Genomic DNA, 12,424 nt, shown 5'->3' with positions numbered 1-12,424 from the left:
GCTTAAAGATTCAGATAAACAGAAGCCAGGGCAGGGCTAGTTAGGCTGGCTATGGCTGCAGCACATCTTTACCCTCCCCAAGCACTGTTAAGACCAGGGTGAGGCTTGTGGGGCAAGTGACTGCTGAGCCCTGAGGGGTGATACCCACCAACTGCTCTGCCTCACACACAACTGCACTGAGAGCTGTGGACACCATCAAATCTGAAGTGATTTAATGGGAAGCAGGCATCGCACCAGGGAGGTGGGTTCCCCCAAAATCCCCCCCTCACAGTGCTCCATGGGGGCAGACCCACTGAGGGGTGGGAGAGAGCACAGGCTGCAGCCCTGCAGAGCGAGCAGAGCCCTCCCTGCAGGGTGCTGGTTCCACTCGCTTCCAGGGAAGTTGGGAGTCTCATCACCACCATCCGCACCAACACACACACCCGCTGCAGAGCGGGGTGGCTCTGTTCCATACGTTTGCTCTGAAAAGACAGCACACTCGTGTCTCCACATTTTTTATTGACAGCTCATTTCTTCTTCTCCACATCCTGCTCTGCCGCCTCTTTGGCGCGTTTCGCGCGGATGCCGAAGAGCCGGGCATTGGCTCGAGCCATGCGCAGGCTGGCGAAAGCCTTGAAGTTCTTTTCATCTTCCGAGATAACACGAGCCTTCTCCCGCTTGAAAACCTGATGGAGAGAGCACAGTCAGTCAGGCTGCACACCAGAGCCTCCCAGGGACCACGTTCAAAGCTCAACACAATTAATCTTGCTCTGTTTCCATCACTCGCTCTGTGGTGCTGTGAACAGAGCAGTTGTGCCATCTACAGGCCCTGCCCTCAGCATCACTCAGGCACCCCGTTTCAACCCATTCCTGATTTGCCAGAACATACCAGGGAAAAAAACCCCACCAAACAAGCCCAACATGGGATCTGAGTCAGGTGTGTGGTGCTAACACACACCAGCAGCGCCTTTTGGAAGCAGCAGGGGTCTGAGGCAAGTGCTGACTACACGTGATTATTTCCAACCAACGCATCGGAACCCCTGACACTGGAGCTTTCCTCCAGAACACGATTTAAGGACCTTCTCAGCTGATTTAAGTTCAGCAGAGCTCCAACAAATTAGTTCTTTGCAGTCTGCTTTGCAACAGTGAGGAAATAAACAGACCAAGGTACTTGTGGCTAAAGGCAGGGATGAGGTTGACCTGTTGCTTCTTTTCTTTGCCCCAAAACGGGGAGTGTCTGGAGACAGCAACCCCGAGATGCAGAACAGCAGGAGAATCCTCTCCATGGAGCTCAAGTCTCAATTATCACACAGAAAACATGATTTTGCCACACTTACATTCTTGATTGGCATGACAGGTCCAGTCAGCTGAGTTGCCATCTTGAGTTCCTCAGCCTATGGAACAAGAAGACAAAACCCATCATCAAAAAAGCAGCATTTAAAACCCCTTGGGCTGGCAGCTGGGTTAGAAGCGTGCACTGAGCACCAGTACCCAGCTCAATGCACTGTTAACAACTCTGACCGGAGATTTAACACTGACTCATAACAACTTCAGCATTTCAGGAGCATTTGGCACAGCCGTGCCGCATCGACAACCCGTGCTCTGCCTGGCTATCCATCAGTGCGGATCTGCCCAGAAGGGCAGTGGCCTTCTAGGAGTCCTGCCAGCTGGAAAAACATTGACATCTACTGTGCCGGTTTTAGTCTGATACCAGTATGTTCTGCAGCAATTCCTTCTAAGGATAACTCTAGCTACTTGTAAGAGTGTGCTGTGAAACAAAAATGATTCAAGTTTTGTTTTAGATAGCTGATTTCAAGTAATGACATTTGGAACAGTATTTCAGCATTTATCTATTGGCAAAGGAGCTTCATGCCCTTCCTCCCATTTCAAAAAAGCCTCCTGAGTGTGGTGGGCTCTGCTGTGGGTGACTGGCTCAAAACTGACTCTCCAGGCTGAGCACACCACTGTTTCCCATGGGAAGGACATACCATGGGCAAAGCCAAGGGACCAACCATACTCTGTATCTTGGTGGGATTTTAATGGAAACACTTTTGTGAGTCAACAGCAACAACTTTCTAAACTCTCCTGCACATGGCCTTCACTGAACTACTCTACTGAAGAGTTTGCCCTTGGTTTCCCCTCACTTTCCAAGGCAGACCAGAACTCCATGCCGACTTTTCAGCTACTCTGACTATACAGCATCATAGTCTAAAGTCAACTGGTTGGGCAATGACCAAAGCTCCCAAAAGATCACCCAAGGGGTCAGGCCCCACATCCGAGTGCTTCCTTCAGCACCCTGGCAGTCCCTAGTTCAACACTGCCTGACCACAGAGCACTGGGATGGGCAGACTGACAATCAGGAACAGACCCTGGGAAACTGTGGACCAGATGACCTTTGAAGGGTCCTTCCAAACAAAACTATTCTGTGGTTCTAAACATCTGTAGCAGCTAACTACTTACAGAGCTGTCTCCCTTCTTCGGCATAGCCGGCTTCCTTGGGAAGAGGATAAGCTTGGAGTGGTACTCCTTCAGCCTCTGCACGTTGGCTTGCAGGGACTCTGTGGACTTGTTACGTCGCCGGGGATCCACAGAGATTCCAATAGTCCGGGCAAACTTTTTGTTGATGCCAGCGAGCTGAAGAGAAAGTAGAGTGTGTGGTGTCAGCATCCGACAAGCCCCAGTGCCACTGCCGGGAGCTGCTCTGGTCATCAACCAGAGAATCATTCAGGTGCAGTCATCAGGGCTGCAGAGTGTGGAGAATCACATCTAACCAAGCATCCTATTGGCAGTGTGAGGGTGAGGCACAGGGACCCAGGTGTCACAGGCAGTGGGCACCAGGGTGCCTGTGTTTTAGTGCTGAGAATGTTCCACTGAATTTACAGTGTTTTTTTACAGTGGGATTTCCTCAGGAGAGCAAAGCACAACCCCTGAGTAATCACAAGGGGGACATTTAAACTCTGATACATGCAAGACACTGCCCAGATAGCTCTGGTTCACCTCACACAGTAATCTCCAATAAAGGAGTATTTGTTGTAACCCTCTTAAGCAAGAAATAACTTCATCTTCTGTTTAAAAACAACTTCACTGCTTCAATGCGCTGATTTCACTGTTAAAAATGTGTTCATTAAATGCTAAATAACGCACAAGAGGCAGCTGCGGGCCGCCAGCAAGCCCTGATGATTATTTCTGCCCACTGTGAGGAGATACATGGGTGGGAGTTCCACAATCCAGCTTTAACTGCTCATCAGCTCAGCGCATCTGGGAAGGACACAGGAAAAGTTCCTGAATCCCACAGGATTTACAGTGTTCCTAAACCAACTCATAGCTACTGCACGGAAAATGGTCTCATGCATGTGAAGCTATGGTGCACAGGTCCCTGTCCTGGCAACATTACCTTCTTGAAGTAAGATGAACATGGTTTATTCTGTCCACAACAGGAACAGATTCATGTTGGGTTAACATTTTTGGGATTAGCAGAAGCATGTTTCAAAATAACAAAAGAATTTAATGAAGAGATTTTTAGTCTTTCACTCCCTGAAAGAAGCTGAGGAGACTCAACAAAGGCTCTTCCAGAGCCTTCAGAAAAGGACTTTAACAATGTGACCAGGCAAAAGGACATTTACTATTCAAAGCCACCCTTCACTCTGACACTGCATCGCCACCCCCTGGTTAAAGGAAAGGCAAGACCAGTGTTTTCTGTGCTCCTGTAGAGCAGCAATTCTCCATGTTCCCCATAGCTGAGCCAGTGCCACCAAATACTGACAGCTTGGCACACGTTCTATAGATGGAAGAACAGGCCAAGACAAGAAGCTCCAACGTGGAGTGAATTTCACTGGGTTGGGATCAGCGTGCTATACTTACCTTAAGCTCTTCCAGGCTGAAGCCTCTGCCAGCACGGACTTTTTTGTGGTACCTGATAGTAGGGCACCTCACTATAGGCCGAATGGGCCCAGCCACAGGACGGGGAGCGATGCGTCGAGCCCTCGCCTGACGGGCCTTCCTCCTGGAATGTGAAACGGGACAGGGATGAGAAACACAAATCAAGGTATCACAGACCGGTTTGTGTTGGAAGGGATCTTAAAAGCTCATCCAGCTCCAACCCCTGCCAACGGCAGGCACCCCTTCCACTGGAGCAGCTTGCTCCAAGCCCCTGTGTCCAACCTGGCCTTGAGCACTGCCAGGGATGGGGCAGCCACAGCTTCTCTGGGCACCCTGTGCCAGCGCCTCAGCACCCTCACAAGGAAGAGCTTCTGCCTAAGAGCTCATCTAAATCTCCCCTCTGGAAAATTCAAGACATTCTGCCTTATCCCATGTCTACCTGCCCTTGTTGAAAGCCCCTTCCCAGCTTTCTTATCAGCCTATTCAGGCACTAAAAGCTGCTCTACAGTTTCTCTAGAATCTTCTCCAGGTTGAACCACCCCAGCTCCTTCAACGTGCCTTCATAAAAGAGCCGCTCCACCCCTTGGCTCATCTTCATGGCCTCCTCTGACACCACTCCTGCACTGCCAGCTGATAAGCCCTGCGAGGAAGCTCCTGCCGTACAGGAATCTCTCAGACACAAACGCATCGCTATTGTGGCTCCTGGACAAGCTGATGGACGCTTCTATAGAACAGCTGCAGTCATCAGACATAAAAGGGTTCAAGGGAATCATCAATATCGTACAGCGATTCCGGAGATGTCTCATCACTTGACTGCAGCTGGAACAGCCTGACCCTGACCAAAGACACCCCGCACCAAAGGGGCAACCTCAGCTCTCTAACAAGTAACGCCGGGCCAACACCTGGAAACAGCTACGCAGCGCTCCAGCCTCCCAAGCAGCCCGACGCGAGGCACAGCGCCCCCAGCTACCGGCGCCGGACAGGCCTCGCCGTCACTCACCTGCGGATCTTGCGGGCGGGCTGGTTGAACCATGTGGCCACTCTCCGCTGCCAGTCCTTGTGGAAGTGGGGCTTCAGGATCATGCCATTGCGGCTGGGCGCCATGGCTGCTGCGGCCTGCGGACACGGGCACGTCTAAAGGCGGCCGCCGAGACACCGCGGCTGAGGGCCCCCCACCCGGGACCAGTCCAGAGCGCCCCAAGCCCCCATCACCCCGGCGCCGGGGCAGGCCCATGTCCAGGCCCGGCCCCTGCCAGCGCCTCCTCCGGGCCCAGGCGCAACCATGGGTGCACCCCGCAGGCCCGCGCAGGGCTCCGGGAGGATCCGGTGCACATCGCGGCCCGGGCCTCAGCCGCGGAAGGCGGATGGCGGCGGATGGCAGCGGATAGAGCCCCCGACCGCCGCAGCTCCCCGACTCACCTCCCGCTGCCGAAAATGGCCGACCGGAAAAGGAAGGGAGGAAGCCGCGCACGTCGGAAGTGCAGCTGCGCCCAGAGGAGGGCGGAAGCGGAAAGCCTGGCTTCACCGCGCCCGTAGTAAACGTGGCGTCTGCTTAAAGGGCCCGCGGCCCAGCAGGACTCTGACACCGTGACCACGCTGCGGGGGGAAACGGGACGGGACAAGGAAGGATCGGGGGCCACCACGCACCGTGTCCTGCAGCAGCCTGGGAGCGGTGGCAGTCGCCATAGAGCATGGCCACAGGGGCTCCACTGTCCCCTGAAACATCCCAATGTTGCACCACTACAGCCGTCATCCCTCAGCTCCACGCGAGTGAATCCACTTGGCAAACGGTTTATTGGAGAGCCCAAAATACAGCCACAGCCATGACTTAAAAAGTCCTCACAAAAATACCAAACACCAATCGAAGTTTCATCTGCTGATGAAAAAGCAAATTCAAAGGATGAACTTGTGAAGAAACGATTTTGGAGTGTAGGAAGCCAAAGGAAATGACCCCCACCAGCAGGGGGTCCAGAGGGAGGGCTCAAGGGCTGGTGGTGGCAGGTGGCTCCATGATGGGACAGGGAAGAGGACACCTTGAAGAACACCCTCCTGTCATCCAAGGAAACAAGAGGCTCTGCCCCAGACCCTTAGTGAACTGGGGGCTGAAAGCTGTTACGACTGCACTGCAGTCTTTCAGGTCACAGAAAATCCTCACAACAACAACCCTTCCTAAAGATTAACCCATCCAGAGCCCACTAGACAGCAAGAACAGTTTTAATGCTTGTGCTGATGAAGGGCAGACAACTGTGTCACCAGAGCCTGCCTTGCAAGAGCCATGAGAACAGAGCCAGGGGAACTGCCAGCGTTTTACTACAGCTTTCCAACAAACTGCCATGGTTTTCTTTGTGCTCCTGAGAGCACCTCTCCTGCTCTGAGCCAGCATGTGTAACTCAGAGCCACTCTCTGGCACGCTACCTTCTAATACCACACTTCAGGGTAACACTGGGGTCTGCACATAGGTTTTCCTCAATCTCTGCTTGCAGAACACATGCTATGAAAGCTGAATACGAGTTATTGGCCAGAGAGAAGAAACCCCCTGTCCTGTGCAACTCTGCAGCTGTAATAAGCTTTGTACGTGCCAAAACACGTATCATCCTGACATACTCTACAAGCACAGCAGCACATTATAGACAGTTTATTCTAGCGAAGTCTGCTTTTCAGCATCTATTTTATGTTCAGGAGCAGCAATGATCAAAGGTGACAGCAGAGTCACACAGCAACTACACCCCCTCAGCTGTGCAGAGGTTTCACTACATGACTGTCCTGACACTGAAGGGACAGCCCTGCACTCCTGCCATGCATCACAGCACAGCTAGAGGTGGCTTATAAAGACTCCACGGGATCTTTTTCACCCTTAAGACCATGTACATCACTGCTGTGTACAAGAAATCTTTCCAGTGGATTAGACTTACCCGACTCCTAATCACTACTACCCTGCTGAGAATCAATTTCAAAGTTCTAAGGAGCTCTCCTTCCTGCAGTAAAAAGCTCATTAAAAGAGCCAACATAGCCAATTTTTTTGGTTAACAGCAGCACAGAGATTCCCTATTCAGTATCTTTAATTCTGGAAAAGGGAAAAGGTCTGTGTCTAAAATAAGCCCCTCAAGTCCTCCCATTCCACATCAGGAGTGGGCTTCATACTGGTCTCAGACGTGGTTCCTCCTCCTCCTCATGGTTGGGTGGCTGCTGGGGCATTTCTTCATCTCTTGTCTCTTGCTTGTCTCTCTCTGCTTGAAGCCAGCTCTGAGGAGCTATCATTTTCTTTGGCCCATAGGGTGGAGGCCCAATTAAAGCTTCAATGTCATCATAATTTATCACTTCTTTCTCCAGGAGGGCATTAGACAGCTAGAAAGAGTAAACAAGATATAATGAGGCACAGGGGTTTGAAAACAGTCTCTGAACTGATCTGAACTCTCCCTGCCAGCTCAACAAAGATCTCAGTACCTGGACCCTGACTACCACAGCACAGACGGTGGGACCCCAGAGCCTGCAGAAGCCACCTTAGTTCTCCACCTTTCACAAAAGCATATTTGTCCAGGAATACAGAGCATGACTGGAGGCAATAAAACAAGCTCTAGGGAATGATTTCTCAAGTCAAAACTCCAGGAATAACCGAAGACAAGATCTTCCTGCCACTGTCACTGCACCTACGGACCTGCCTAAGATGCAGAGTAGCAGCACATGAGACCAGGGTCAGACCCGCTTCCCTCCAATGTACACACAGTGACAACAAAGAGCTGTCTGCTCCTTCAGGCATGGGCTAAAGGTCATCAGAAGTTCCTCTCCAACAAAGCTGAATGCTCTGGCCCCTCTGCCAGCAGAAGGGCTGCACTTGAGCAGCAGGTGGCTGTCAAACGTGGAACTGCTGAACTCTGCTGACAAGATGCGATACACTGGCCTGGCAACTGAAATGTTCACCCTGTAGATACTTTGGCTTAACTTAAAAGTTTTTCTGTGATGAGCCTCTAGCAAGCATCTGACTGCTGTTAAATGAAAGCAACAGAACAGAGGAATCCTGCAGAGAAGAGACCCCTCTAACAGGGCTTGCCTTCAGAGTGCTCCCTGGGCACTGTCCTGTGGACAGGGCTGAGATATGGCCAACAGCAGGGTGCCTAAGCAAGACTGCTCTGGCTACCTTGCTACACACAGAAGATCTGCAGTTGTGTAGCTGAAAGGGTTTTTGCTGTTGTCATTGTTCTTGTTTGTTTAAAAAGATTTAAATAAAATAATTGCTTTATTTGCAAAACATGCAACACTGAGTTGACTGCTGGTTATTTTGGATGTTATGGGCCAGACTTCTGAAGGAAAGATCAAGTAGATACACAGGGTGCTGCAATCCAAGCGTGGCTCAGCCCAGAGTGATGGGTACAGAGTACCTGCTGAGCTGGTAGGGACATGCCAAGGTGACTGGTGAGGGGACTGGCAGGACACAGACGGGAGGAGGCAAAGCTCTACCTCTGCAACAAGGATTCCTTGTTATACCAGGTACCAAGGAGCTGGCAGGTGAAAACTGCTTGGAGTCCCCAGAAAGCATGAACCAACACCAGTCAGCCAAGGTGACGGGTCTTATATTCTTTTCATCAAAGCCAGAAACTGCCCACTCGATTCCTGTGCACCTACAGGACCTGGAAGGATGAGCTGTTCCTGCATTTGCGGGCTTCACAAGAACAGTCAGTCTGCTCTACAGGAAATTACACTGCAAAGAGGCTAGCAGAGAAGTGCAGGTGAGGGGGACAGATTCCAGCAGTGATCACTTCCACAGAACACTCCTACTCCTCTACCCTGCAAATACCAGCTGGTGTCTGGAGGCAGACTACTTACTGTTGGAAGAGCACACATTTCTCCCTGCACCTGCTCCTGATCTCGGGCGTCTGCAGTACTTGCTTGTTCACACCATGAGCCCCAGCATTCCCTCTACAAGACTTTGTAGGACCACAGAGGCACTACAACAGCTGAGCTTGAGAGCACAGAAAGTAGCAAGGCAAAGACCTAGCAGGTGAAAAAACCAAAACCACCCTTCCCCTCCCTCCTCTCCAACTTACTATTTGTAGCTTGTCCCTGTTCTCCAGTAAGAGCTTTTCTGTGCGCCTGTAAGCCTGAGCCACCAGGACTTTTGCTTCCTAAAAGACAGTAAAAAGGAAAGAGACATTTGGAGTGCAACAAACATAACGTAGATAACTGAGGGACAGAATCTGCAGATTGAGACAGGCAGAAAGTGGCTCCCATCAACAGAAAATACAGAAAAACCATGTGAAAAGCAGACAGAGGAACATTCAGGATAAGGAACAGTGAACTCATGCACTAACACAACTCCCCAGCAGAGTCCCAGATGGTGGGAAATGCAGTGTAATTAAGGAGGTTGTCTGGTAGCAAAAGATGCAGCTCAGCATAAATCCCAGGGAAACAAACTCACTAGAAATTCACTCCCCAATGGCTAACAGAAAAACATGAACTGTTTGGGTGCAAGTCACTTGTTTTTTTCCACCGAGATGCAGAACAGAAGAACAAAACCAGGAATGTGTAACCAAGGGTGGCCTTACATGGTCCATCATCTGCTGAAGTCCCTGGCTGAAAGGGCGCCGACCAATTCCAGGTGCACTATCCAGGTCTGGGAAGGAGACCTGCCCAATGCTGGGCACCATTCCGTACTGCTTCACCATGGAGTAGGCTATCTTGGTCACTTTCTTCAGATCATCCTGTGCTCCTGGGCAAGAGAGATAGACACAGTGCCTGCCAGCTCTGAACTGAGTGCAAGATAAGCATATCCCCCCACAAACATGCATTCTGGTAGTCAAGAGACCAGGGGACCCACAGGAGCCCGTGGATGTGAACACTCCACCTGCTGATGGACCTTTCTGCATGTACTGCAGGACCCACGCGTGACTGAGTGAATCTACTGGAAATTAGCTTATGTGGAGTGCTTACCTGTTGCTGCTACCCCATTTGGATATAACTGGCTGGAAACAGCACAGAAAGCTCTAGGCCCTCCCATGAGTGGACGGTCTCACTGTGTAATTCCACCTGTGGCCTTAGGCTCTGGGACAAGTTTAAGACAACACAGTGGCAACCAACAAGACTTCCATGCTCACAAATGCAAGCCCAAGATCAAATCATGCAATCTGACATTTCTTCTTGGTGTGGGAAACCTTCATCTCTTGCTCAACTCACCCTTGGACAGAGCAAGCACAAGTTCAGCATGTCTTAGCACAATCTCCAGGGTGTGTGCCAGGTCTGGCTCCTCACCTGTAGTGACTTTGTTAAAGGTGATGGCCTCGGACACTCTCCCTCCCAGTGCCATACACATCCTCTCCATCAGCTGTTCCTTTGTGAAGAGGTACTGCTCTCTTGGAAGGATCTGAGCGAATCCCAGAGCGGCATTTGTTCGAGGGGCTATGGAAACCTGCAACACAGAGCAACTGTGTTCAGAGGGCAAAAGAGTTCCCAACTACAGCAGCAGAAAGTGAACAGGAAGAGGTTGGCATTCGCAGTGAAATCTGTGGAAAGCTATGAGGCAGGCTGGCCTACAGAGATACCCCAGGGACTGCAGTAGGTTACCATTCCTGTACTGAAGGCTCTGCCTCACAGCTTCAGACATAAGCTTTCTGCCACTTTCTGCTTAAGAAATGGAAAAGAAATCATCCTCAACAGCAAGCCAGTGAAATCCTGAGATTTAGGAGTTGCTTTGGAGAGTATAAGGCAAAGAATTCACTTCACAGTTCCAGAATCACTGAGACTACCTGAAGAAAGACAGGATTCTTTCAGAAAAGTAAGAGCCATTTCCCATATGCATTAAAACAGGGTAATTAACAACAGTTCAGCCCATACAATAGGTCATTCAGAATTAATTTGCTGCTGGTGGGGAGCCAAGGAGCTGGCTCCCTTGTTGTTTCCACTCCCTATGTCCTCTCAGTGTCAAGGCTTTTTGAGGAGGAGATGTGCATGGGAAAGAATACACCCTGGGATGCCAAAGCCAGGCCTTTGCCTGCAGAGGTCTTTTTCAACTAAAATTACTCTTTATTAATCCTTTATTTTGCTGCAGCATTCACAACTCAAAGCTCAAGGAGGCCAGCAGCATTTAACAGAAACACTAGACAGCAACTGGCAAATCTCAGAGAGAAGAAGCCCAAAGGACTTATCTTCATGTCAGTGACAGGCTTCTTTACACAAGAGCTGGTAGTGCAGTTACCTTCGTCACAGCTTCAGTGTGCTCCAGCAGCCAGCCAACCAGTGCATGGCCTGATTCGTGGAATGCCACAACCTTCCTCTCTTCTGGTGACAGGATCTGACTTCTTTTGGCAGTGCCTATAGGAACACAGACAAGGATTTGATGAGATTGCCAGCAATAGGTGCAACCAGCAGGGCATAATCTTGTACTCAAGCTAGCACAGTCTGGGGCTAACTATCAGCAAAAAAATCACACTGCACTCTTGCATAAGAAGAGGCAGTAAAAAGCGCTTCAGTTACATGCTGTGGAAGAGGTGCTCTCTTCCCCTGCAGCAGAAAGCAACCCATGCCTGGATTGCTTTAAAATACTGGCAGAAACTTTTCCCCCCTTTCCTCCTTACAACAGACTTAATAATTTGACAAATAATTTAACATTTGATTAGCTCACAGCCCTAGAACACAAAGCTCTGTTCTGTTCCCAGTTCTGCCAAAAGCATGTCACAGTGTATCTCTGCCCAGGGACAGATCTGCAACAAGTCACCCTACCATTTGGAAAAACAAAACAAAAAACAAATCAACAAAACCCAAAACAGAGACTAGCTATAGCATCATACTGATTTTGCCGTATGGTCTTTCTGTCCCTTAGGCAGAACATGAGAGAAACAAGATGTTGCATTATATATAAGGTTCCAGTCGAGATTCTTGCGCATGAGGAGTGTTCAAATCAGTGAAAGACCAAGATTATATAAACAAAAAAAATTAAAAAAATAATCTTTCTCCAGACGCTGGAAACATCTCTGATTACACATGGCATGCTCCTCATGAGCTTATTCCCAGGCTCCTGAGGACTAGCAAATTAAGCCATAACTCTCATTTAATACTTCCCCCAAAAAGGTGATTTTTGAAAGCATTTATTTTGCAACCCAGTAATCTGCAACGCAGAGTAAGTCCAATAAGGATTAAAACATAAACGCCGAATGGAAGTAAAATTTCGAGCATATAGAAAATATGTTAACTACAGAATACCCTGCATATCAAGCACTTATTACACCTCCGCACATTGAATGCAAAAAGGTACCAGTACTTTAAAGCCAATGTCTCCAACAGTGCCAGGAGCAGCAGGGGGTAGAGCAGGCAGAGTCAAGAGCAGCATTACACCAAGCTTGCTTCATGTCTTGGAAAACAACATTCTATTAACATTAATTTTTAAACAAAGTTAAGGGCTTTATTAAACAAGGAAACAGCAAAATTAGTGCGGCAGATCTTGTAAAATTACTGCCCAGGGACCCTGGAAACCACTGTGCTCCACAAGGAACGATGGTGATGGAATAGCAGATTAATTTTCCCAGGAAGGTTGTGAATGTTCCATCACTCACGGTGTTCAAGACCACACTGGACAGAG

General features: G+C 49.7%; 2 protein-coding genes and 1 non-coding gene across 3 annotated transcripts in view; all 3 read right to left on the bottom strand.

Annotated features, from left to right (window-relative positions):
* Positions 1-478: 478 nt before the first annotated feature.
* RPL13 (ribosomal protein L13) lies at positions 479-5,017 on the bottom strand. The gene is made up of 5 exons (XM_061370342.1): positions 4,859-5,017; positions 3,841-3,982; positions 2,440-2,613; positions 1,317-1,373; positions 479-665 (listed from the first exon to the last, which is right to left on the bottom strand). The coding sequence occupies exons 1-5, from the start codon at positions 4,960-4,962 to the stop codon at positions 507-509; spliced, it is 636 nt and encodes a 211-aa protein (XP_061226326.1). The 5' UTR covers positions 4,963-5,017; the 3' UTR covers positions 479-506.
* On the bottom strand, positions 4,585-4,666 carry LOC133221494 (small nucleolar RNA MBII-202). Its single transcript, XR_009728006.1, has one exon. It is a non-coding gene; the product is annotated as a small nucleolar RNA MBII-202 (small nucleolar RNA).
* A 1,396-nt stretch (positions 5,018-6,413) lies between the features above and the next one.
* SPG7 (SPG7 matrix AAA peptidase subunit, paraplegin) overlaps positions 6,414-12,424 on the bottom strand; it is a 30,804-nt gene continuing 24,793 nt past the window's right edge. Inside the window, exons 13-17 of the mRNA XM_061370341.1 lie at positions 11,045-11,160; positions 10,102-10,258; positions 9,399-9,562; positions 8,901-8,978; positions 6,414-7,203 (exon numbers count right to left, since the gene is read on the bottom strand). Coding sequence (XP_061226325.1) covers positions 6,994-7,203; positions 8,901-8,978; positions 9,399-9,562; positions 10,102-10,258; positions 11,045-11,160 — 725 coding nt within the window. The 3' untranslated portion in view covers positions 6,414-6,993. The remainder of the gene's footprint in view (positions 7,204-8,900; positions 8,979-9,398; positions 9,563-10,101; positions 10,259-11,044; positions 11,161-12,424) is intronic.

This window comes from Neopsephotus bourkii, unplaced genomic scaffold, assembly GCF_033783945.1.
Source record: "Neopsephotus bourkii isolate Nb327-2 ecotype Australia unplaced genomic scaffold, CSIRO-AGI_Nbou_v1 NB_1541, whole genome shotgun sequence".
NCBI classification, from domain to species: Eukaryota; Metazoa; Chordata; class Aves; order Psittaciformes; family Psittacidae; genus Neopsephotus; species Neopsephotus bourkii.
The sequence above is the reverse complement of the archived record's forward strand: the minus strand, read 5'-3'. Positions and strand labels throughout refer to the sequence as shown.

Coding starts and splice junctions, on each gene's coding strand:
- RPL13 (XM_061370342.1), bottom strand. CDS start 4,962: ATGGCGCCCAGCCGCAATGGCATGATCCTGAAGCCCCACTTCCACAAG. Junction 3,983..4,858: donor CCCGCCCGCAAGATCCGCAG/GTGAGTGACGGC, acceptor TTCACATTCCAG/GAGGAAGGCCCGTCAGGCGA. Junction 666..1,316: donor CTGTCATGCCAATCAAGAAT/GTAAGTGTGGCA, acceptor TCTCTCCATCAG/GTTTTCAAGCGGGAGAAGGC.